General features: G+C 37.3%; 1 protein-coding gene across 3 annotated transcripts in view; it reads left to right on the top strand.

Annotated features, from left to right (window-relative positions):
- Nucleotides 1-24,963, top strand: part of PRKCE (protein kinase C epsilon) — a 298,545-nt gene that overhangs the window by 161,603 nt on the left and 111,979 nt on the right. For all 3 annotated transcript variants that reach the window (XM_074863552.1, XM_074863553.1, XM_074863554.1), the window contains exons 3-5: nucleotides 21,625-21,784; nucleotides 22,951-22,985; nucleotides 24,378-24,463. In XM_074863552.1, coding sequence (XP_074719653.1) covers nucleotides 21,625-21,784; nucleotides 22,951-22,985; nucleotides 24,378-24,463 — 281 coding nt within the window. The remainder of the gene's footprint in view (nucleotides 1-21,624; nucleotides 21,785-22,950; nucleotides 22,986-24,377; nucleotides 24,464-24,963) is intronic.

The following is a 24,963-nucleotide window of genomic DNA, read 5'->3' as shown; positions in this document are numbered from 1 at the left end:
TTTCAAATGCCCAGGATTTTTATAGCTACTGTAGTCTTTCTACTTCAATAATTGACTTGTTTCTTTATCTTTTATGATTTTAAACATTAACATATTGTTTTCGTTTTTAGAGAGGCTATGTTTCCTAGGAACTCCCCTTTCTCAGAATTTACTTACTTAAAATTTCTAAATATTACTTCCAATTCTTAGTAATTCAGCAACAATTGGAAGCAGAGGACTAGTTTGTGGACCGCCACTAAACTGAAGTAGTCTTGAAAAACCTCAGGCACTAAGAGGAGCAGATTTTCTGCAACAGGGAAAACAAAGCACTTCTGCATGTTGCTACCTTTTAGGATACTTGGTCATGGTTTGTACAAGAGGTGCAAAAGTTATGCCTGTGTTTGACAAAACAGGTAAAAGGTGGCAATGAAAGGGTGTATCACACTTGCAAGATAGAATTTACATTTGTAAAGTTGATAAGGGAGAGCCTCTGTGCTTTTAAACTTGCTTCCTTCTGCAATCGTCCAAATTCCACAAATCATATGTGATTATAAATTTCACAGGGAGAGGAGGGCACAGCAGAACTGTGTACATCTCTTCTGACATCAGATTTGTCTGTGTACATACCTATATTTGCCTATAAAAATGTGCCATATAATATGTACGTTAAATAAAAATATTTAGCCCGTCTTTCTAAAATTTTACTTAAGTGCGACAAACAGCCACATCCCTGTGCCGAAGACTCTATTTAGGAACATAAATTCAGTCGGGTCTGGAGAAGTCCCCATACCATGTGCTACTTTGCAGCTTCATTTCTGTAGAATTTGAGTCCAGGTTGAACTGTAGGGCTCTCCACAGCTCCTTGTGGTTATTACATGGGCAGAAATGCTGAGCCTTCATTAGAAATTGAATCTTATGCAGCAAATGAGTGTTAAACTGTGCAGGCACTGTGCTTAAAAATATTCATGTGCACTGATCTTCCTTGAAGACTAGTGAATGAATCATGAGCTGGTAGAAAGATGTGATAACCAAAAATAAAACAGAAAATCCTGAACACGTCTTTCATGAAAAATATCTCCTTTCACCATGCACACTAAAATTAAGAAGTTGATTGATCTGCCTGCCTGCCTACCTACTATGTTGTAAATTATATATAAAATCTCACCAACTTTTATATGCACTATTTTCTTAGCCCTCAATAAGAAAAAAAAAAGGGGGGGGGGGTGTCAAAAGGGGGCAGTCATGGCCAAGTCAGTGTTAGTGAAACCATAACTTTTATAAATAGGTTTCTACTTTTTATTTAGATTCTATAGTAATGTACTCCTTAAAAGACATTGTATAATGTTTTATTGAATATGGCTCAAGTTTTAGGATGCTGATGTGATAAAATGACAGCTATTTAGAAGATCATAGTGGTCATCCTCAAGTTAAGTGATATCAGAAGATTTTGGGTATCAGTCCTAGCTTTAAGCAGTTGTAAGTTTTCTTCCATTTCCTGCCTTAACTCATTTTGTGTGTTAAGCACTTTATTATGTAATATCCCCTGCTTCTTTTGTTGGTCTTGCTCTACTTCTGCTTTTTTATTTGTATTTTTCTAAAGGACTTTTCCATGATATAAAAAGAAGATACTACCAAAGAAACTTTATCTTGCACATAGACATTTGTACTATAGACCACATGACGATAAATTAATTCCTGTAGTTTAAGTAGGGGAGGAAATGTTGTAGTCTGACCATTGGATAAAGTGGTCTAAACTGTATTTTAGGGGGTATAGTCCTGGCTTTGTCATTGATAGTCTGTGTAGCTAAAATCAAGTAAGCCAACAGAGGCTACTCCATTGTTGGAGAATGGACATGAACCTTGGATATACTTGGATTTTGACTGAACAAGGCCCAGAGCAGCCTGCTTTATCTGGAGCTGCTTGGGGCAGAGTTTGGACCAGAGACCTCCAGAGATGCCTTGCAGCCTGAATTACCCTGTGGTTCATGAAAATGGTGTGTAAGAGAGAGACAGTAATTTTAACTTGACATCTAATTATGTTTTTGGTCGATGATGATCTTCAAATAAAATAATATTTTATAGAAAAAACAATGTTGTTATGACTTCTAAATACATAAGACAGTTTTTTTAATAAATTTTATATAATTTTGCATCCAAGCACAAAGCTGACTCTCACAAGCATTCAGTTGGAATCACAAAAGACAGGCAAAGAAGGTACAGGATTAAGTTAGGTAACCAGAGAGATGGTGATTACAAACTTGTTAAGATGCCTAATTTTGTAGCATATCTAATACATGTATAATTTTCTTATGAACAAAATAAAGTGACATATTAGCTAAATGCATCATGATACTAGTTTCCTTTTGAAAAACACAGCTATGCTGTGTATATATATAGTTTAAATAAAAGCACTTGGTAAGTATTGTTGGCTCTGTTTTAGGTGTCAGATGTTTCTAAGATCCATTGGCTTTTATCTGCAACTGATTTTTGATTACCGGTTTCTGCCCAACTGGGAGGTGGTAGAACCTGTAAAACCAGTTGTAAATGGTACAGAGTTAAAATATAGTTCAGAAACAGGTATAAACTTAAAGCTACTGAGTGTGGGCTAATGCCCTTTGTATTTTTCATGCTATGGGGAAAAAATCACAGGGAAAAAAATGCCCTTATTTAGTGATCAGGCAGGAGAATTCAAGGTAGTGATTATTTGGTATTAGTCGTGAGCACTGTGTCAGTCTCTAGGTGCTTAGAAAGGTTTTCTGAGTAGCCTCAGACATGTTATTCAATGTCTCTGTGCCTCTTGGGTAAGGCCATTTGAAATGTAGCGGTAAAAAAAAAAGCTGTTCCAGAGGCAGTGCTGCATCACACACTCACTGCTTTTGTTGTACTAACCAAGTTAGGCTGGTTATGAAGGCGAGTAGGATGTGAGGGCAAGGCTGTTTGTTCTAAATACATTTTTTAAATGTATTTGTGATACATGAATAATAATATACATGTGGGATAGCTTCTGGATGAGTCAATTGGCTTTTATATATGGATTTATTAAGAGAAATAATTGGCATATTCTTCCTTAGTAATTGTTTGCTTTGATGTTATCAGCCTTACTTGTATGTTATTCTGAAATTAAAAATAACATTATAAAACATTTTATTTACATAGCTTTTTCATAATTTTACTTATCACAGAATCATTTCATTACTGGACTATTTTCCCAAAGTTTGAGCTGACATAGTCACTGTGATCAGTGCATTGATGATGAATACAAAAATCCTTGTTAGTTCTAGCTGTTGTTCCTCTGAGACCCAGGGGTGGAGGGAAGGGGAGAATCGGTGTTTGGCAGTGTTAGAAGAAGAAATTGATTGTAGGAAAAATGCAGTTTTTCAGGAGTTAGCCTTAAATTAAAGAAATAACACCATTACATGTAAATAAACAGATAAATAGACTTTAAAAATCAGCGAGTCATTATTAGCTGAGTCCAATATAACCAGTTATTTAATTATATTATTTCGTTTTTTCATATTTCATTTTACGTAATTTCTTAAAGAAGCCTCACACTTACTGAGAGATTTTTGCTTTAATTTTGTTATGAGTAAGCTATAAAGCATCTTAGATACCTGTTCCAAAGAACTGTTCTTCTGAGAATCATTACGTTCTTTATTTCATATATGCAGAGACAGATTCTTTCTGTGTGAGTTTACAGCAACATAATTCAAAACTCATAGAAGTTTATCAGAGTTGTTCCCTGACCAAGACCATTATATTTTAGCTAGTACCTAATTTCTCTCTGATGGGGGAACTATTGTTTAAGAGGTAACACTCCTTAAAGAGATGAGTGGTAGGCTGAAAGAGTTCCTATCTTGGGACCAGTGGTATAGCACCTTGTTAAAAAGGGTAACTTATCAGTAATATTTCAGTAGTTATTACTAGGAATTCACCCTCATGTTGCATGTGTGACCAGACAGGTGACGTTCTGAAACATCAACATGAAGTTACACATTTGTGGGAATTAAAGGAAGGGAAAAATGTGATACAAATAAAAGTGGAGATTTTCTCTGGTCTGAAGCCAAGTGCTTCTTGCATCTCACAGTTGTCCCATTAGTTTAAAAAGTTGTAAATACCCAGGTCAGTTTATTCTGATGATTCCATGTTCTGGAAAGGGCAATTCAGAAAGTGCTTCTGGCACAGTGGTGGAGCCACACACCTCTTTCATTGCTGGTGGTGGGCAGCAATGATTTGCTGATCTCTGTGTATTCAATGGACAAATGTCAAACTGACATCTTACTACTTTTAATTCGTGATGCAGCTTTCTACATCTTTCTAAATCACCTCCAGTCCATTTTCATCGAACCCACAGCTCTGGCACAATAATCATAATGTTTAAAATGGCCTCTCTTAAACTAATATTTATTTTTGCTCTTAGTTTCCAGGAATACTTCCTATCCTGTTTTCCTTGCTTCTGGTAAAGATAAATACAATGCAGAGGGAGGATCATATTCATGATTTTGTGTCTGTCTTTCTGTCTAAGGGACAAGTGTAATTTGTATTGCTTGCTGGAATAGATACTGGAATAATTATTTTAAGTAAGTTTAGATGCTGCTAATAATAGTGCTAATGCTTGCTCAGAGGAATGCTTTCTTCCCCCTAATGTTCTGTGTGGGCTGGCTGAAAATTGCTTAGCTACATCTAATTTTCTTGGCCTATTTCTATGACTTTTTCCCATTGTGAGACAAGGGGTATTGTGTGTACTAAGATGATATTCTTGCATGTAGGAGAATAAGCAAACTGATTCTGCAATGCAGACATGGTGGTCCAAGTTCCTAAATACAGGCAGCTATTCTGAATACCTCTGGGTCTGGATATAGGATTTAAGACATTTAATGGAGCTGAGTTCAGACAGTTTCACCGTATCTTATAAAATCTGTACTTTCTAATGTAAGTTTATTATGGTGGTCCCAAAAATACAGGATCACAAATTCACTAACAGCAATTGACTGGTTTGGATTCACTGTGTGATATTAGATTTTCAAATTCAAGGATTGTTCCAGGTACACCAAAAAGAAAGGTTCGGTTTTGTGTGCTGGATGGAGCGTTACTGGGAGCTTTATAACAAGTCGAGGACTAGTAGTGAAGAGTTACTTTTATTTTAAGAGATTTTTGGATACTCAAATCTTGAAGTGCTGTGTTTCCCTTTCCTTGCATTTCTTTTCTACTTGTTAAAAACATTCTTTACATGGTTTTTTCCTTTCTTATTAAAATCTTTTGGTTGCTGTTTTTTGGGTGTGGAATAAAGAAAAGGGCAGACTATAAACATGGCTTTATTTAGTCTAAATTAGCTTTTAAAAATTGGCTTTTTCCATCTTTATTTCTATTTCTCAAAATGCATTACGTATTTTTATTTGGCTACTGGTATGCTAATGGTAAAGGTAATGTATTAAAGAAAAGACGTTCAGAGAAATCTTTTCAACATGTAAGAATATATTTGATTTTTGATCATTATTTACTAAAGGAATAGGTTTTGTGTGAGACATTAGCTCTTACCTATGCAATTTCTGATGGTAAAATTTCTAGTCTGGGGGCTGATTTCTTAGGGTGTTTTTGTCTCCTTATTAACAAGGAAGCATCATTTTTTTCTGAATTGAAATGATTGTAAAAAGCTAATTCATGAGTGCTGTGATGTGTCGTATGGGTAGTCAAGTCAGAGGCTCCAGCTACAGAGCTGTCAAAATCATTTGGGGAGAAAAAAAAAAAAAAGTGGGAGCTTCTCTCTAGAAGTTCTTTTTCTAAAGACAACCAGTGTTAAAAAGATTTTTTCGAGGAACTTCTGACACCTTCTTAGGTAATTCACACTTAGAGAAAGTAAGTGGGAAATCAAAATCTCTTTAAAACCAACTTGGAAATGCTGCCATATGTCTTATTCTTGAGATTATACAAGTTTTTTAAAAAAAAGGAGGGGGGAAGGAAAAAAAAAAGTAGTCCAACCTCCAGCTTTCAACTGCCACCTCCTTCAACCAGACAGTTCTGGGATCTGTTAAATCAAATCTCCGTACACCACGCTTCCCAACTTGTTAATTGATAGGTGATACAGCTTCCTGTTGGTGGTATTTAAGTTTACCATGGGAACAGCTAAATCAGTGACAGCAGCAATAAGGAGGCACTGCATATATTTTTTCAACCTACAGCCAGCTGACTTTCACGTTCTTATTCAGCAACCTGATAAGGCTGAGTTAAAATGAATTATGTAGTGTTTGAGTATGAGCAGAGGTGCTTGGGAAACCAAAGAGGACAGAAAGGGTTTGAGATCATGGGCTATGACTTGAATTTTTTTAAGGAAAGCTTTTTTTAAAGTGTCTACTATTTCTTGACCTGTTAATAAACAAAGCAATAAATGGAATGAAGTTTTAGAGGTTAGTATTTTACAATTGCTAGAACATTTTGTATCCTTACAATTTGGACACAGGCAATCAAGGTTTCTTTTTTTATCTCTACTGTAAGTAAACTGAGCCAAATTATGCTTGATTTTATGTATGTGTGTCTGTTCTCTGGCATAACTGTAGGGCTGTAACCAAGGATAGATCTTATCCTCGTGACTATGCGTGCATATAGAGCACTAAGATGTACAAATAGTCATCCTTTGTTCTGCAGGCAGTCTCCTTGTCATTCCCGTGGTTCTCCACAGATTTTGTTTGGATCCCATCCTCATACTGCGCACAGGTTTCCAGATGAGTTGTGTGCTGTCAGTGGCAGGAGAACTTACCTGACACCTTAGGTAGTACTGCTGGTGTGAAGACAGGGTCAGTGCTGAATGGAAAACAGTTTTAGAGTACTGGAATCGTAAGAGAAAAATTAAATCAGCAATCATTCCAAGAACTGTTTTGTCTCTGTTTTCATTGTCTGATTTAGTTTCTGGACTAAATAGGGAGAAACATATTTAGATGTTGAAGTAGCATTTAATTTGATCTTTGTGCTGAAGAAGAGAAGAAAAAATTCAGTTGTTTTTTTCCCTTTCAGCTACAGTATAAAGATGCACAGCCCAGAGTTTAATAAATATTTTTCTTGGAAGACTTACAGTTTTAAGAAATGTTAGAAGCAGATTTTCTCCCACACACATTGATTAATTATTGTATAGAGTCTTCACATATATTTTGAAAGTCAAACTTCAGTGAGTGCTGTGGGGATTTGTTAGTACTGAACTGTTTTTAGTCTTAGGATGATTTGCTGAAGGAGAAAAAAATGAGTTGAAGTAATGTAATAGAATACAATATGTAACTGTCTTAACTAGCTAAGCTGTCTTTCTGTACCTGTTCTTCTGCATAAACGTAATTTGAATTAGCTTTAACTATCACATATCTGAAGATAACAATAGCGGGTCTAAAGCAGCACCTGTTTTGTTGAAGTTAGTTGTTTCAGTGAACTTGATTGGCTCAGTATCTTTGGGAAAACCTTAGCAAGTCTAATATATTTTCTTTAGGCATGAGAATATCCATTCTCTTAGAGCACTGCAAGACAGGTATCTAGATCCCTGTGGAAAAAAATATGGATCTTGAGTGCTTTTCTGTAACTAAGTCTTTGTACATATATATCTGCTAGTTCTTATGCATGAGTTTCATGTAATAGGGAGAGTTAACTTTTCTTTACAGCAAATGGGTAGAAGGGAAATTCATTTACCTATTGACAATAATCCTAAACTCAGATTGGCCTTGAAGCTTGAGCTGATGTGAGCTGCATTGCTCACAGTTTGTCCTACAGGGAGGAAAAGGGGTATTCTCTGACATGTTCTCTTTCATCAGCCCTAGGTTCACTTTCATTCTTCCCTCCCTTTTCTTTCATGTCCTATTTTTCCCTGAGTGAGTTTCTCCAAAGTGAGAGGATTAAAACTCTGTCTGATTCCATTTTGGTCTTTTTTTTTTCTTTTCCTCAATTCCCACAGTAAGGCACCTCATCATCCAACATCCCACCCTTCCTACTTGCCAGCTGCTTCCATAAGTAAGTTCTTAAGTATTCTTGATTGAATAGTACATCAATTTTAGAGAACTATGAAAACCGAAATACATCTCAATCAACACATCTGTTGCCTCTGCAAAGGCTATTTGCCAGTTCTTTTCCTCTGTAAGTATACTTTTTATTAAAGACTTAATCTGCCATAGGTTAGGAAAAATGGCTCAGATCCCATTAGATTACTTCAAGCAGTTGATGCTTAAAAACTTTTTTGAAATTCTGACTCAGCTGGAAATGAGGTGTCCAGTTTAAGCATCTCTTCATAAATCAGAAGCACTTTTCATTTTATGTGAAACCATGAGCCACATGCTTACCGAACCACTGAAAATGTGACACTGATATGTCTGTCTTACCAAAGGTTGGAGAACTGGAACTAAATAAATATCTGAACACTGGAGGTAGGAAGTTCAGAATATCAAGAAGGTAGCAAAAGTTAGGAACAGGCAGTTTTCTGTAACTCATCTCAAACGCAGAGAGTCTTGTCTTCTATCCATGTGTGTGTGTCTTATACATTAAGACACAAAGTTTGACCATCTGTAGTGGGTTGACCTTGGCTGGATGCCAGGTGCCCACCAAAGCTGCTCTATCCTCCCCTCCTCAGCTGGACAGGGGAGAGAAAAATACAATGAAAGGCTTGTAGGTCAAGATAAGTACATGGAGATCACTCACCAATTACTATCAGGGGCAATGCAGACTTGATTTGGGGAAATTAGTTTATTTTATCACCAATCAAATCAGAGTAGGATAATGAGAAATAAAAACCAAATCTTAAAACGCCATCCCCCACCTCTCCCTTCTTCCCAGTTTCTCTACGTCCTCCCCTCCAGCGGTGCAGGGGGATGGGGAGTGGGGGTTGTGGTCAGTTCATCACCCGTTGTTTCTGCTGCTCCTTCCTCCTCACAGGAAGGACTCCTCACACTCCTCCCCTGCTCCAGCGTGGGGTCCCTCCCACAGGAGACAGTCCTCCATGAACTTCTCCAACATGGGTCCTTCGCACGGGCTGCAGTTCTTCATGAACTGCTCCCGTGTGGGTCCCTCCCACGGGGTGCAGTCCTTCAGGAACAGACTGCTCCAGCGTGGGTCCCCCACGGGGTCACAAGTCCTGCCAACAAACCTGCTCCAGCGTGGGCTCCCCTCTCCATGGGGTCACAGGTCCTGCCAGGAGCCTGCTCTAACGTGGGCTTCCCACAGGGTCACAACCTCCTTCGGGCATCCACCTTCTCTGGCGTGGGGTCCTCCCTGGGCTGCAGGTGGAGATCTGCTCCTCCATGGGCTGCAGGGGCACAGCCTGCCCCACCATGGGCTGCACCACGGGCTGCAGGGGAATCTCTGCTCTGGTGCCTGGAGCATCTCCTCCCCCTCCTTCTTCACTGACCTTGGGGTCTGCAGCGTTGTTTCTCTCACATGTTCTCACTCCTGTCTCCAGCTGCAGTTGCTGCTGCGCAGGTGCTTTTTTTTTCCCCTTCTTAAATATGTTATCCCAGAGGTGCAACCACCTTCCTGATGGGCTCGGCCTTGGTCAGTGGTGGGTCCATCTTGGAGCCAACTGGCATTGTCTCCATCAGACACAGGGGAAACTTCTCGCAGCTTCTCACAGAAGTTACCCCTGTAGTCCCCCCCACTACCGAAACCTTGCTACACAAACCCAATACTGATTTGAAGTCGTATCCAGAGACAAGTAAAGTTTTCCATAATAAAGTTTGGGGGGTGTCCTCCTCTAGGACTTTTTTGTGCTTTTCAGTCTTGAGATGCATTTATGTCACATTTTTCAAGCTTTTTTCCATAACCTGAGGGCTAGCACACTATGCAAAACCTCAAATGCTGTAAAACTTTGCTGCGAGTCATAAGAAGCAGGAAAGAAATCCCTTTACTGTTCTTTTGCTTGAAGACCTGCAAAAGGAAAAATCAGCAGTACATTTGTAAGTAGCAATCTAATATTACGAATCAGAGTACATGATGGAGCTGGTAGCAAATGCATGGTAGGCCCCAAATTCCTTCTGTAAAAGTAGGATGAGTTAACACTGTGGTCTCACCTTATTACTTGGATTTTTATTGTTGTATAGATTTTGGACAGTAAAATAACATGTGTATTGAAATCCAATAGCAAATAAGATGCATTAAAACTTTTCTTACTTAATCCTGTCACTGAGAAATATTTCTGCTAATGATAGGTTACGAGGGTGGTCATCCCTCTGTCCCTGTCATATATCAATCTCTCTCCAGAAAAAACCTATACAAAACATTCAGGTTCTACTGACAATATGCAGACTCACCATTTGCAATTACCTCATGGTGCTGTGTCCCTAAGCCTGCCAGGTACAAAGAACACCCTGTTTAGCATGTTTCCATTTTTACCACGCAATAGATGCATGGAATTAACATCTAGCAGAGCAGGTAAGTAGTGCTTTAAATATTGGAAGATTTCCATTGAAATCCATGGCACAGTGAATATGCTCTTTCGTATAGCCATATCCAGAAATGCTTTGCTAAATTGGGGGTTTAAAGTAGTATGCTGATAATAAATCATATGAGTACTTCAGGATTTACATAATGTATTACTGTTCTCTGAATGGAAATTAGTAATAATATACTTAATGTTGAAAGACACAGATGGGACAGTTGCTTTAATAGTGCTACTTGTGAGTCAGAGACATTCTTAATTAAGCTTTTGTTGTGTGTGTGTGGGGGGGTATCAGAATAAGAAAAATTCCTCCCACATTTGCAAGAAAGACAATGGAAAGAGGGAATGAGTACTTTTGCTGCTGATTTTTGTCTCTTACAAATGATTGCAAGAACTGCCCACTTAGAAAATGGGCAAGATGAGGATGTTGGCAGAGGGTGACAGGATTGTCATAATACAGTCCTTAGTAAAAGATACAAGCCAGAGAGAGTAGTGACATGTTGGAACACTGGTGAAAGTGTGTTCTGAGTTATATTGGGCCAAAAAGGGAAAAGCAGTGGCAGATGTTATTTGTTGGCGGCAGCTGCCTTGGGGAACAGTCCTTTCTAAGGTGATGCATAATACTAATATCTTTCACTTGTTTTATTCAGTTCAACAGTAGAGTTGAGAGAAATGGAAAGTCCAGAGGTTGATTACCTATAGACTTCTACATCCTCCATCCAAGAAAGGAAAAAATTACCTGTGCAGTTCAAATGAGGACCCACTCTTTTACCTGTTGGGTGCCCTGCAGGCTCCACTGCAGAGCAAAGGTATATCATGTGTTTTCAACATGCAGAACCAATGTATTAAAGATATAAGTGGTGGGAAAAAAAGGAGAAACATGATTAAAACTCCTTGCAATTATATTAGAAAGCTTGATCTTTCTGTCAGGCTGCCTGCCTGGCATTCATGAGGTAGTTCTCAGGGTTTCATTGATGTAGACCCAGGGCCTCAGGTTGCCATAGTGGGGCTGTCTTGGAGCGTGTTTCAGTGACACCCCAATACCCAGACTGGTTCAGTAGATTTGTCTTCCTGGCTAGATGAAGAGCTGGCATAGAGAAGTTCAGATACCAGTGGCAACCAGGAGCTTATTTCTAACATGTAGTGAGATACTGTGGTGCATTCTCTAACTCAGAAAATTACCAAGAACAAGAAATAATTTAACTGGCTAGATACTGTTTCTATGGACAACTGTATGTATCAACTTACTTCAGAAAACAGAGCCTTTTAAGTTATTTTGAAATAATAATAGCTTGCTTTCTTGTTTCACTGTTAAAAGATTTCTTTCCCAATGCTTAATAATTTCAGTTTTTAAGAGTATTGTAAATTATTTGCCTAAGCAGACAAAGCTACTGTAGTTACAGAGAGAAAACAAGTATAAGGCATCATTTGGCAAACAGTGGCTATGAAGATGATCGTCTCACTTGTTATTTCTAATAACATGTCCTCCTGCTTGGGGTCAAATCCTCTTCTGTTTATCAGAACCATTACAGTCTCACCAGTGGGTTTATCTACCCAAAGGTACAGATACTTTGTGTCTTACTACTTTAATACTGTTGGGGGGAAATAACTTCCAGATTTTACAGCCTCTGTTGTAATTTGTTGAAAAAAATATCATTGCCATTATCTGAAAGTGTAAGAAAAAATCTGTAAATAAAGTATAATCTGTAAATAAAAAAAAAATATCGCTGTCATTCTGCCTGCTCTTGAAACTCCCTCTGACCTTCCTGAGCATTTTTTGAGCAAAGTATTGAGAATTCAGTGCTTTTTAGTTTATACCAAAATCAGTCAGACTAATGGAAAGGATTCTTCCTGCTTGGGATAAAGAAGCTGCTATGCAGTCTTCTCTGGCTTTCTCAGTTATTACATAGGCACTGTGCGAGGCTTTTCTGAATCACAAGCAGTTCTGCAGTGGACTCCCTCTGCCCCATGAAGGATACAAGCAAGTAGTTAGCACTTTATTAAGAAAGAAATGAAGAAAAATCTAAAAAAGCAAAAAGAATCACTTTTCCAAAGTAAACTTAACTGAAGTTTGTGTACTTCTCGTGCCTGCAATGGTGACACCTCAGAATGGCATCTTTCCCAATTGTAGGTAAGAAGATTTCACTGCTGCTGTGAAACACTATGAAACCTCAATATGTGTAATGTGTATCACAGGCTTGAGCTTAGAGGAGAGGTATAAACATTATAAAAATGTGTTTTGAAAGCCATCTTCTCTAACCTGTGTAGGTTATACACCATAGGTCCTTAATGTGTTTACATGGAATTTTAAAACTTAATATGGAGATTTCAGTACAAGTGAGCTTTTTTTACATGCATTTCTAATCTTGAATAGAAACAAGTTGTCATTATCAGGATTGGGATCTGGAAACGGAATCAACAAGATGACTGAGATTTAGTAGCTTACAAGGCGGGAAGTGGTTTTTGTTCCCCTTCTTACGTTCAGCTATCACTGCTTTTCTGCAGCTAGTGTATGACTGGGATATCCATGGGGACCTGTGTAGTTCAAAGCAGCTTCGGTCTTGCTGTGACCTGAGAAGTATGGAAAATTTCTACAATTGTCTTTTCTGTGACATCTTGCTGTGTCTCTAGCCATCCCCAGCCCTGGTCTTTTGCATGGTATAAAACAGGATAATGCCTGCCTTGCTACAGATACTTCAGTAGCGTCTGTGCTGGCAAAAACTTGCTTTTTCAGGTTGCCATTCACTCATCCAGCATAATTTACTGAAAAACAATTTATGTTGGCTATTGGCAAAACAGCCTGCCAGCTAGAGTAGTGAAACAAGATATGTTTGAGTGTGTTGTGGAATTTCCCTTGCTGGAGATTTTCAAGAACCATCAGAAAAATGGAAGCTGAGGATGCCTGAAGCACTGCAGGAGGCTGGGCTCGGACATCTCCTAGGTGTCTGCCACTTATGCTTCTGTTATTCTATGGCAAAGGAACAAATCTGGGGTTGAAAAAATGTTTAAGAAACAACTCTTCTGAAAGACCAGAAACCCCAGTCATGCAAGGCTCTGTTTCATCACGCTCCATGTAGCTTTTGCAACTATTAGAAAAAGACTGCTGAAGTTCTCTGATCTATCATAAACACTTGCTTAAAATACTGTCATTCAGGATCTGTCTGGTTTGATAGTTACCTCTGGGAAAAGGGCTTTGTCCTGAAATTTTCACAATGCTTGTTTTCTTTCTTAGCATCACAACACCATTTCCTTTCCAGGAACTGACAGAGGCCAGCAGCTCAGGTGTTGACCCTGCAGAGAGGTCAGTTGACCCTGCAGATACTTCCATAGCCAGGAGCTCTGTTAAAATAAACATGCATGTGCATACCACTTTGAAAGTTCATCTTCCGCAACAGCCTTGACTGTGATGTTTTGTCACATTTTTCTTCTTTCCTTGAAGACAGCCAAAGGACAGCCAATATGAGTGTGTGTCACCAGAGTATCAACCACCACCACAAGTGGCAGGACATGCTCTGAGGAGCACACTGCAATCACATTGCAGGGCATGTTTGCAGACTTGCAGCAATAACGGTAGGGAAATCTAGTCCCAATGATGGCTTTTGGTCTGGTCATAGTTATAATAAATAATCTTATAATAACAATATAATGTGTTATATATGTAGTTTCTTCACTCAAAAGATTGTGTGCTACTTTAGCTTTAGTAAGTAGTTTCACCTTGTTAGCCTGTCAGGACTTAACACTATCAATATTAACACCAGGCTACTAATAGTACCTATTACTAACGTTGTATCGACATGAATTGAATGTTACTGACACAAACTAAATTAATTTGCTTCCTGTATGTTTATCATGTGAAGTTATGGCCAAAACTGTTCTACATTTTATAAACTACTATTTTACATTACTAGTTAGGACATGAGTAGACCCATTAGTAGAACTATTCTGAGGAGTAAGAATTTTCTCCTGATTAATAGGTAGTATTTACCATAGGTAGAATGCATTTCCAGCTCTCTAATTTCAGTTGCAGATTTATTGACATAAGGGCATTGTGGTTAGAGTAAGGCTGGCTGTTCCTCCTGAAAGACAACAGAGGAAGAGCGAAATAACCTTAGATAGCATTGATTTTTTTTTTTTTATCCTGTTGTCTCTGACATCTCCTTTCCAACTCAAAAAGCTCTAAATTCCATCTTGTGAAAAAAGTCTTGAAAGTTGAAATTTTATTTTAAAAACATTGAGATGTGAAATTGGCTTTTCAGAAAACATGCCATATAGCAATAACTTCCCTGTGGTATTTCTAGCAATATATCTTTTGCCAAGTAAAATGTATGTGAAAATTGTAGTTACAAGTTCTTTATTTCAGGAATGCATATTTCTTAAAATCATTACTGTTAAATATCACCAATAAAGAAATTGAGAGGAAGTAGGGGGAATCTGTCTCCGATTTGCTTAGTTCGTGGATGAAGCTGTTTATCTATCGGAATGGCTGCATTCACCCTCTCAGATAAGGTCAGTATCCTTGTCATCTCTGTGAGCCCCAGGGGTCTAAAAAATGGGCATAGCACCCTATATTTATATCTATCCCCTACCAGTTGTCCAACCAACAGTTCCTATAAAACAGAAATCTGTTCATTAAATACTAGGTTTATTAAAACATGCTGTATGATCATCTGAAGGCAACCATGTGTGATTTCATGTTGTTAATACCTTAAGCTTGTGTAAGTTGTCGCTAATTCTGAGGGCACTGTGCAGATAGAGAGCAGGAACTTGTGAGGACTCATCTCGAAGGCTTTCTTCAGGAAAGTCTCAAAGTCATTTGAATGAGGATTTTGCTTGAGCATGTATGGGAACTAATCCTCCTTCACCCCAGCTTCTGTTGCACCTGGTCACTTCAGGTACCAGGCTTCATGCTCCTGATTTTGAACACTTGGTCCAAATTATTCCAGCCAGCAAGGTTAGGACATTTCTGAAAATTAAATTGGACTTCTCTGTGTGCTGAAATTGCAATCAGACCTTCAGTATCTATGAGACTCTTAGTACTTCTCAACTCTATGTTCTCCTTTATTAAGTGAATTGAATGTGAAAGTATTTCCATTTGAAAGGATGTGGGGAGTTATTGTCCTTTCAACTTTGAGTGAGCTGATGAATGTGTTCATGATAATAATTAAGTATGTAGACAAGGTAATCATTTGGATAGCTTTATAGGTTTGGGTTGGTTTTTTTTTTTTTTAAAAAAAAGGGAAGTGAACAAGCCCTGAAACAAAAATGTGTGTCTGTCACAACCCCAATCACTGTTATCTGTTTGCATGTCAAGGGAAGTCTTTAAATACATACAGACAGAATCTCTCTTTTAGACAAGAGTTTAAGCATTTAAAGATAAGCACGCATTTGAAGGCAAATAAATTTGATCCTGGGCCCATGCTACAAAGTCACCCACCATATTTGGGCTTCCCGTACTTTAAAAAGCAATTTATTCTACAGTGCATTCAGTAAATAGCTCATATTAACAGACATGATTTGTTAAGGCACCTATCTTTTCTAAAACTCACTCATTCTGTGAGCATTTTTAAATTTCTTTAGTAACGCTCATCATATTTGTTTTCTTTAACAATATAGTGTTATCTAAGGATCTGATTATTATCCTATTAAACAGGAAATTTCCTGTCAGCTTTCCTAAAGAAAGCAGATTCCAGATGTAGTAAGCAAAACCTGTGTGTTTATTCCTTGTTAAAGAAATTGTCGGGAAATATAGAAAACAACACAGAAAAATTGCATGCTCTTTCTATGACTGGTAAACTATCCATTTCTGTGTTCATCAGTAGCAGCTTTATGAAGTTATATTGTAGCATTTTCCTTGCTATTTTTTATCTCAAAGTTACAAAATTAGTTTGTTGCATGTGTTACTACTAAGCAAGGCTTTTTTAAAACAAAGGAGGTAGACATGTAAATATATGGGGGTGTCTAGCTTTTTTCTTTTTTTTTTTTTTTTTTTCCTTCTTTAAAGAAGATTAAAGCCTTAAAGGCTGTGACAGTTTCTGCCTGCAGAAATCTTGATGACAGTATATATGCTTCTACTGTAGAGGCCCAAAATAGAGTTTGGGAATAATCCTTTGAGACCTAATTTTGATGCATAATGATCTGGTTACACTCCATCCTGAAACCTGAGGAGTTCTGGACATTGTTCCCACCTCTTCTCACTTTCCACATAACTTTAGGCAAATTACCTCTCCTGCCTTAATACCCTTCCTCCATTTAGACATTATATAGTGCTAAAATAAAAGGTCTGTTTCAGTGCATATATACTGGTTAAAGTGGTCAGGCTTAAATATGATACAAAAGCTCTTAATTTTAATCTTCAGAAGTAAAACATCCGTACAATCATTGTTCCTTTGCATTTGTTGTTCAGTTAGGTTCTGTTGTAATTAGTAAGGGTTGATGTTAAACCAGCTGTTTTTTCTGGATGCTGGTTGTAGTTACAGATGACAGCAACGTGAAGACACCCAAGAGATGCCCGAGGTGAAAAGCCCCTTGTGCCAGAAGTGCCATGGAGGTGTCAGTGTTCTGTTGCATTGGGTTACCTGGCAGCTGCAGCAGTTGCTGCGAGTGTTACCGTTGTACATGGCCTACACTCTGGCTTTGGTGGGGCAGTAGCCATTTAACTAAAACACCTAATTTTTTTCTTTTTTTTCTTCCCCAAATACTATCACTGTTTGATGCTAGTCCCCTCCAATTAAGGGAAGTGCCCAGCACATTCCCTTTTAGCAGTCAGCATTCTGAATAATAACAAATACTGAAAAAGCTCTCTGTGCATATAATCTTGCTCTCTTTTTCTGCCATATTTTTTCCATTGTCTTGTTTGTTGTCAGAATTCTGTAAGTATTTGCAACACAGAGGATAAGAAATGGCACTGGTACTTTATGCTGTGCAGGATTATTCTGTCTGTTGCAGTTAGTGCTCCACACTAAACCCTTCTCATTTATGCTGAACACATTTTAGTATGAAACAAGACCTGCCATGGTTGAGCCTTTGTTATTTGGTATACACAGTGTGTTTCCTCCAATCTTGCCCCCTTTGAGGATTGCTGAGCATTATGTGTCATTTTCTAATCTTTTAAGTTATGACATATAATTCGTGCTTAACAGATACTACACAATTAACAGTGTTAGATGTAGTTCCAGACAGTTCATTTAAACATCCATCTTGCAAGTATTTATGAATTTTATGCAATTTTGCATGCCAGATACTTCTGACTTTTATAACGCTTCTCTAAGAGCTTGGAGTTAAGCCTGTAAGTCTTTTCAGTCTTTAAAATTGTAGGCAATATGTTTCTGTGTATGTATGAGTCTATAAAAGCAATTGTATGCTATTGTTTTCTAAATAACTCAGAGCTACTCTTGGCTGCAATGAAAAGGAGTAGTGGCATTACTGGGTATAGTTTTGAGACAAAATTAGTTCTAAATTTGCCTGTTCTCAAGTGCCATCATATAAAGCCTAAACTCAATGTGCTGCATTGACAGTGTTCTCCATGAACACTTGGAAATTATCATGAGCCTTTCTTACACCTTCTTTTGAAAATGAAAGTTAAATAAATGCATTAAAAAAAGATAAACTGAATAATATAAAGGGCTGAAGGACTCAAAATCAAAACAGGGAACAGAATGTATGTTACATAAAGAAACAGCTTTCACTGAGGAAACGATAACCCTTTGTGTCTATTTAGCAGAAATACTGTGAGAAGAAATTGTTGTTTATATCGGAACATTCTTATAGACTAACTACGACAAATCCAGTTAATTTTAATTTGAACTCCTCTGCTAAGAATAGAAATGCCATGCACAGTATGCACTATCCTAATGGTATTTTCTAGAATCTATTGTATACCACTGTATACCACAGACTTTTTATTTTTAAAATATATTTAAAAGGTCAATTTTGTTTGGGATGCTAATATTTTCTAAAGTATTTCTTGAAAACACTGGGTGGCTGTATTGCACAAATGTTGGGGATTTTCCCAAGTACTCCCTGTTTTCTGATAGCATTTACTAATCTTTACTTTTCTGCTTGCTAACAATGAGAGAGGTTTGGGGAGAGTAGTGTAGCTCCCTTTCTAAGTAGGTGTCTTCAGTCAGTTAAATGAATATCTCTAGCGTGGCTCTTCAGTATGAGATAAGTGGATTTTAATTTAAACATAAGACTATCATTAGTGCTACTAGAAATGAGGGTTCACAACCCTGGGCATGGATCATCTGCTTCTTAGTCACCTAGGAAAGTCACTGCCTGGTTTTGTGCCTGTGATCCACAACAGCAGTGTGAATTGTACAAGACATGGCCATGATTTGCTTGAGGACTGTGGAGAAGCGTTGCTTATGTGTTTTTGTTGGGTAGCAGTGAACAAGCTAGCTGAACCTAATGTAAACTGAGGGTAGAGCCTCACGGGTGAATTAATTTCTCTTGTGACTTGGTGTGCTCTGATGAAAGGCTGGTGTCCACTCATCCAGTGTCCAGTCATGCACTGTAATGCCAGATGCTACTCCAACCCCCACAGACAAGTACTGCTGCTGACTGACAAGGTGGGGACTCTACACAGGCTGTAATGAGAGGTGAGGTGGAGGCAGAGTTGTCCGCTGGGGAATCGCTGCCCTTGAACATGAAGTTCGTCTGTGTAGTTCAACACTAAAACAGGATGTGAGGCACAGATTTAGCCAAGTGCTAGTCTTTAGTGATAAATGTGGAACAGCAGACTGACAGAAGAGACCGTTTTGGGGGACCTCCAATGTTACCCAAGACAGATCAAGAAAACTACATCCCTGAGCTGTTTGAGCATTCTTCTCACACACAGAGATGCTGTTTGTGTGGAAATGATACTGATAATTGAGACCTGCCATTTAATCTGATAACTTCAGGTGTATTGCTTGTGTCTGTTTTCAAGTCAGTGCATTTCTAAAAAAGACACTCTTTTGTTGTTTTATTTTAACTATAAGTATTTTAAGTGAAAAAATGGAATTTCACAGAAGTATTAAATATAGAACTGAAAGTAATACAGTAAAAATAGTTTTTAGTCTTTGTTGGTTTAAAAAAAAAAAAAAAGTGTCATGGTATTCTGTTTATCTAGCCAAAACAAGAAGACGATTTTTATCTGCTCTGTGAAATTACAGATGCTTTATCTGTGAAGAATTACACTTAAGATGAAAAAAGGAGAAAAGCGGTATTGTAGGCAGATTATCGTATCAAGTGTGAACTGTGCACTGTCAGAACATCTTGTCTGTTTCATATAAGCAGATAACATTTTGGGAACACTTTCCAGGAGAGTGGGATTTTAACTTTCTCACATCCAGGCTACATACTTTAGCAAATTCTACACTCTGGATGATAACCAAAAGAACAGTTCTATATTAATATAGAATTATTTGCTATACTAATAACTTTTAAAAGATTTCCAGCGGCTTTGTAAAGTCAATAAATCATTCAGAAGCTAGAAATGGGAGTCTTTGGTAGGATTTCCATCTATTTGTTACATATTCTCTGTGGAAGACCATCTTTCTCTGGAGGAGAATTTTTCTCTGTGGTATTTATTAGACGAGTTTTGCTTAATGCATAAAAATAAGCAATTGACAGCATAAAAATAAACCATTGATAACTGTTTGGTGGTACTTATCTCTTTCTTAAAGGGGGAACTAGAGCCATTGCTTTTTGATTGTTCTTTGGCATAAATAAAAGGGGTAGCTTTGTGTATAAGTCAATGTTTATTTACTGAGAGCTCACTTAGAATAGAAAAGTAAGGCCATTCTGACCATTCCACAGATGTGTCGTCTTAGAGGGAAAACCCACTCTGAGTATGAAGTTTTTGTACAATGTTAATGTGTAAGGAGCTTAGGCTTTTTAGTGCATAAATGAATTTGCTAGTATCATGGGGTTTAGACATTGCTGTGCAGTGAAAGAAATTGATCTTGATTCCTGGGTCTGTGCTCTGTATTTTCCCAGGATATCCATCCACTGGCTTAACTGAAGACCATTTTCTAGGAATTCCTGAATCAATACCTTTTAATATTACAACCCTCAAAAAATAGGGTTTATTTCAGTGTTTGTAAAAGAATTGCAGATTTGAGTTGTCCTTGGACTTTTAATTTTCTTTGTGTTATTGTTAAATACTGTGCTGTTGCTTGGAGAACTCATCTGTGTACAGAAAATCTTGCAACAGACCAAAGTTGGCATCTTTAGGCCATAGTAATGCTTAAGGGTAGCTGAAATTCAGAGAATGACAAGTGTTAAATACATTTCAAAGTGTTATATGCACTGAAGTAGTGAGTACATAGATTCAGTTGGCAATGGATGACTGTGATCCCCTCCAAATCTGATGTTCTATTTTGCAGAGACACAAGTGGCTCAAGGAATGCTTGTAAAATCTGTCTTCCGTTACCAACCGTGTACTATTCTTCATTGCTAATTCATCCTCAGCTTTTGCTTAATGCATGCAGAATACTGTGGAGGTGTTAGTGATACTTTTCAAAATAAAGCCTTGGGAAAAAAGACCTGATGTGCTCTGGAGGATTTTTTCTAAAGGTTTTCATTCTGAGATATATCAACTTCAGTTTTTACTTTCTCTACCATTAAATCTCATATACGATTGAACAGGAATTGGTTAAGAGAAATAACTTTCTTCCCTTGAACATTTTGCTGGAAGTGTATTAGCATCAAAGTGGATTATTAGAGCCTGAAGTTCAGATCTTAATCAGGAATTCTGCAAAGTAATCAGTTCTGGATGGAATTCTTGTTCTGCTTGATAATATGTATTTGTACTCAGCTTTCTTACACTTGTGTCAGCACTTTCTGAGTGTATGGGCACCAGGGGATATTGGGATTTTTTTTTGGTAGATTTTTTTTTTTTTTCTTTCCCTGAAGATCAAATGAAATGAATGTCTGAGCTGTTTGGAGAATCTGACTGTGTAATTACTGTTAAAGAGGTTGTCAGTGTGCTTGATAGTGATAAAGAGCAGAAGACTTATTCCCAGCTTAGCTTGAATTTACAGATAAAAGTTTAGAACCAATAAAAGTTCCTGTACTAGGCGATGAAAACTCTTGCCCTTTAGTCATTGATGCTAAAAAGGAAAAAAATGACCCACAACTTAGGGAAGTTATCTTGCTATGTAGAGAAGATAATTTTTATTTCTGGAGAATATCTACTTATGTATTGTATTTGACTTCTCCATATTTGTGTCTGATACAGCCAGTGCTTATTGTTTTTACCTCTGTTTCAGCACCGAAAGACAATGAAGAACGTGTGTTTCGGGAACGTATGCGCCCCAGAAAGCGGCAGGGTGCTGTGCGACGCAGAGTACATCAGGTTAATGGACACAAGTTTATGGCCACCTATCTTAGACAACCAACCTATTGTTCGCACTGCAGAGATTTTATATGGTATGAAGCAACTTTGACTTTGCTTTCTTTGCAACTTTGAATTAAGGAGTTAACATATCCTCCTGTTTTGCTGAAGTATAAATAGCAGAGAGCAGTAGTTCTTTTCCTCTTCATTTTAATATTAAGCTGTCATCAGTTTTGCAGATGATAATAGAAGACTGTTAAACTTCCATCACAAATGTTAGAATTTGTTTGTTGCATTTGTGTTTTTTCTCCTCTGAGCCACAAAGTCCAATCTTTTTCTGTCTAGTACGCACTATAAATTCTACGTAGACAGCCAATCTAGTGTTCTGTAGGTGCCTAAGTGTAGATTTAGACCTAATATTAGACCTTTACATTTCACCAAGTTCACTGAATTCTTCCTTAGGTGCTTAAGTATTGCCATCTTCCTCCTAGGAAATGCCAAGCTCCTATACATCCTACTGAAGTTAATGAAATATGGGAATATTAGACTTCTAATGATCCAGGGTTTTGGGTGTGCTGTGTACAGGGTTTTTATTATTACAATTTATGTCAAGAACTCCCTTTTAGAAATGATTTACATTAGTTTTGAGTACTCACAATTTTCAGGTAGGGAAAAGTGGTGGAGACATTCAGTTTTCAGTTATTTTTCAGCAACTCTATTGATGTTTTCCAAAGTTACCTAAAGATACTGATTTACACCTTAATACACATAAGATCTGACGTAATCCATAATTAATATTTCCTAAGAGTGTGTAATGAATCAGTCTTTCTTAATGTTAAATTATGTGAACTCAGCTACATTCCTTTAAAAAATGTCTGCAGGTTAGGCTTTACATTAGCTAAGATATTTTCAAGCAACAATATTGACAAATACAATCTTTTGTCTATTTAGAGGGCTTCTTGATGACTGTTTTACCAGCTTGTGGCTTCCCTCTCTACGTATCCCTTGGCTTTGCCTATTTTATGATAGTAAATGGGTCTTTATTACTGACTCCCTTCGTGGCCTGTCATCCTACCTGTTACCTCTTAGCAGCTGAAGTGTGGTTCCTACTTTGAACTCATCTCACTCTAGGCATGCAGTTATCAGATTATTGGTTATAAGAAGCTACTCTTTTGTGCATGTCCAGTAAAGGGAGGAAAAAAATGTTTTTCATTTTTAAAATTTATATTCGTTATTTTCTAAAACACTGTTTTATTTTCAGGGGTGTAATAGGAAAACAGGGATACCAATGTCAAGGTAAGAGAAAATCTACGGGGGACAATTTGAATATGTGTATTATGTTATAATATATAAATAATAAGATACTCTTATCAGGCATTATTTATCTACAATGCAGAGAATTTAACACAAGATGATCAGAATAAGTTTGTCTGACTAAAGACACAATCTTTACAGCAAGTCACAGTAAGATTTTTCAAGACTGCTGGTCTTGGGCATCATATGTGAAGTAGAAGCATGGTTACCATCACTGAACAGCTGATCCTAGGTATCTCTTGATGCACATCCAACTAGGGGAGCATATCTGTGGATGTTGGCTTCTTCATTTTTCACTTCTTGCATTTTAAAATTGTGAATTCTTCATTCTACTTAAGATGCTTTGTTTAAAAATGCCAGGTAATTGCAAAGACTGTAATTAAATAGATGAGATAATTATAGAGCTCATCATTAGAGAAGGTTATAGCAAAGACTGCAGAAGTGCTTCATTTTCAACTCCATTTTTCAACTCAGTTTCTTGTACTCTTAATTTTTTGTGCAGTCACCTCTTGTGATGATGTTTTTCTATTTAATTTGCATCTGACAAACAGAAATAATCAAGTTAGAGTTGATTTTTCAGTTACAAAAGACATGATAAATTCTTCTTGCAAATAAATAAATGCAAATAATGGTTTTATATGCTGTAATAAGAATTAGTATATTAATATACAGCAGAGGTTCCTTGAGTTCTGATTTTTTTTTCCTACAACAATGGCCAAAGGTAGAAGAAAATGAAATTCATTATTTCACTGTGAAGGTTTTTTCTTCACTTAATAACCTTGAATCCTACAGTACGATAGACCTTGTAATTTTTAATCTTATCCTTCAAATCTGCAAATGTTATTCATTGATTAAGTAATCAGTATGAATATTGACAAAGCATTTTTACCTCCTGAAACCTTTTACTGTTATCAACTTATGATAATGTGTTACAGAACGAATGTTCAACTTTGTTTTTTCTGTTCTTTGACTTTTACAATGAATTATCTTTATGTCTCTTTTCCTCTGGAAGGTCTTCAGACAGGAATTGTTTTTGCCATTGTGTCTCTTATAATGTGGAGATCATGGACTTTATCAGATAAACAAATCAAATATGTAAAAATTGAGAAACATGGTTAATATTTAAGAAGGTAATTTGAGGTTTTACATACTGAGATTTTGGCAGATATGCTTTAGTTCTCTTAAAATTCTTTGGTCTCTTGAAAGTCCATTATCTTTTGCCTTTGTAAGCCAGAATTGCTGCATAGGACTCACTAAGTCACCAGCCACTTGCAGCCTTTCAAGTCCCAGTATTTCTGATCTTCTGGGATCAATCTTTTGCTTTCAGATCAATCTTCATGAAAACTTACTCTTTTATCTGTTTTTTGTTTATAGTTTGCACTTGTGTAGTCCACAAGAGATGCCATGAACTTATAATAACAAAGTGTGCTGGCTTAAAAAAACAGGAAACTCACGATGAGGTAAATGTTTGTGAAATAAATTTTCTAGATAAAACCCTGTCTTTCATCTGTTCAAAGTAGTGTCATCTCCTCTGTTTAATCAATAAATGTTACAGACTTTTTCGTGCCCTTCTGGTCATCTTGTGATGTAGCATTTACTTTGAAATGACAGATTACCGTACAGTTTCATTTACATGGGAATTATTACACAGCAATTTATTTCTAATTAGTAATTTTTATAACATTGGAATGCTTAAAGTCCCAGTGAGCTCTTTCCACTCCTTTTCATTTTTGACATTCTCCATTTCTGCATTAATACGAATTTTGTCATTTTAATTCAAAAGAAGCAGGCTCAGCCCCTTTATCCCTTAACTGCATTTTGTGTGGCTGAGTCATTAGCAGCTGATAGGATAGGCAGTATGCTTGGGTATCTTGCATCAACATAAAAGACTGCCCAGAATTTGCTTGCAAAGTCTCACCTCAACGAAGACTGCATCCAAACTGTCAAAATGTGAACAAAA

The sequence above is a fragment of the Strix uralensis genome, chromosome 3 (assembly GCF_047716275.1).
Source record: "Strix uralensis isolate ZFMK-TIS-50842 chromosome 3, bStrUra1, whole genome shotgun sequence".
In the NCBI taxonomy this organism is placed as follows: domain Eukaryota; kingdom Metazoa; phylum Chordata; class Aves; order Strigiformes; family Strigidae; genus Strix; species Strix uralensis.
Note: the sequence above shows the minus strand (reverse complement) of the source record. Positions and strands in the feature narration are given on the sequence as shown.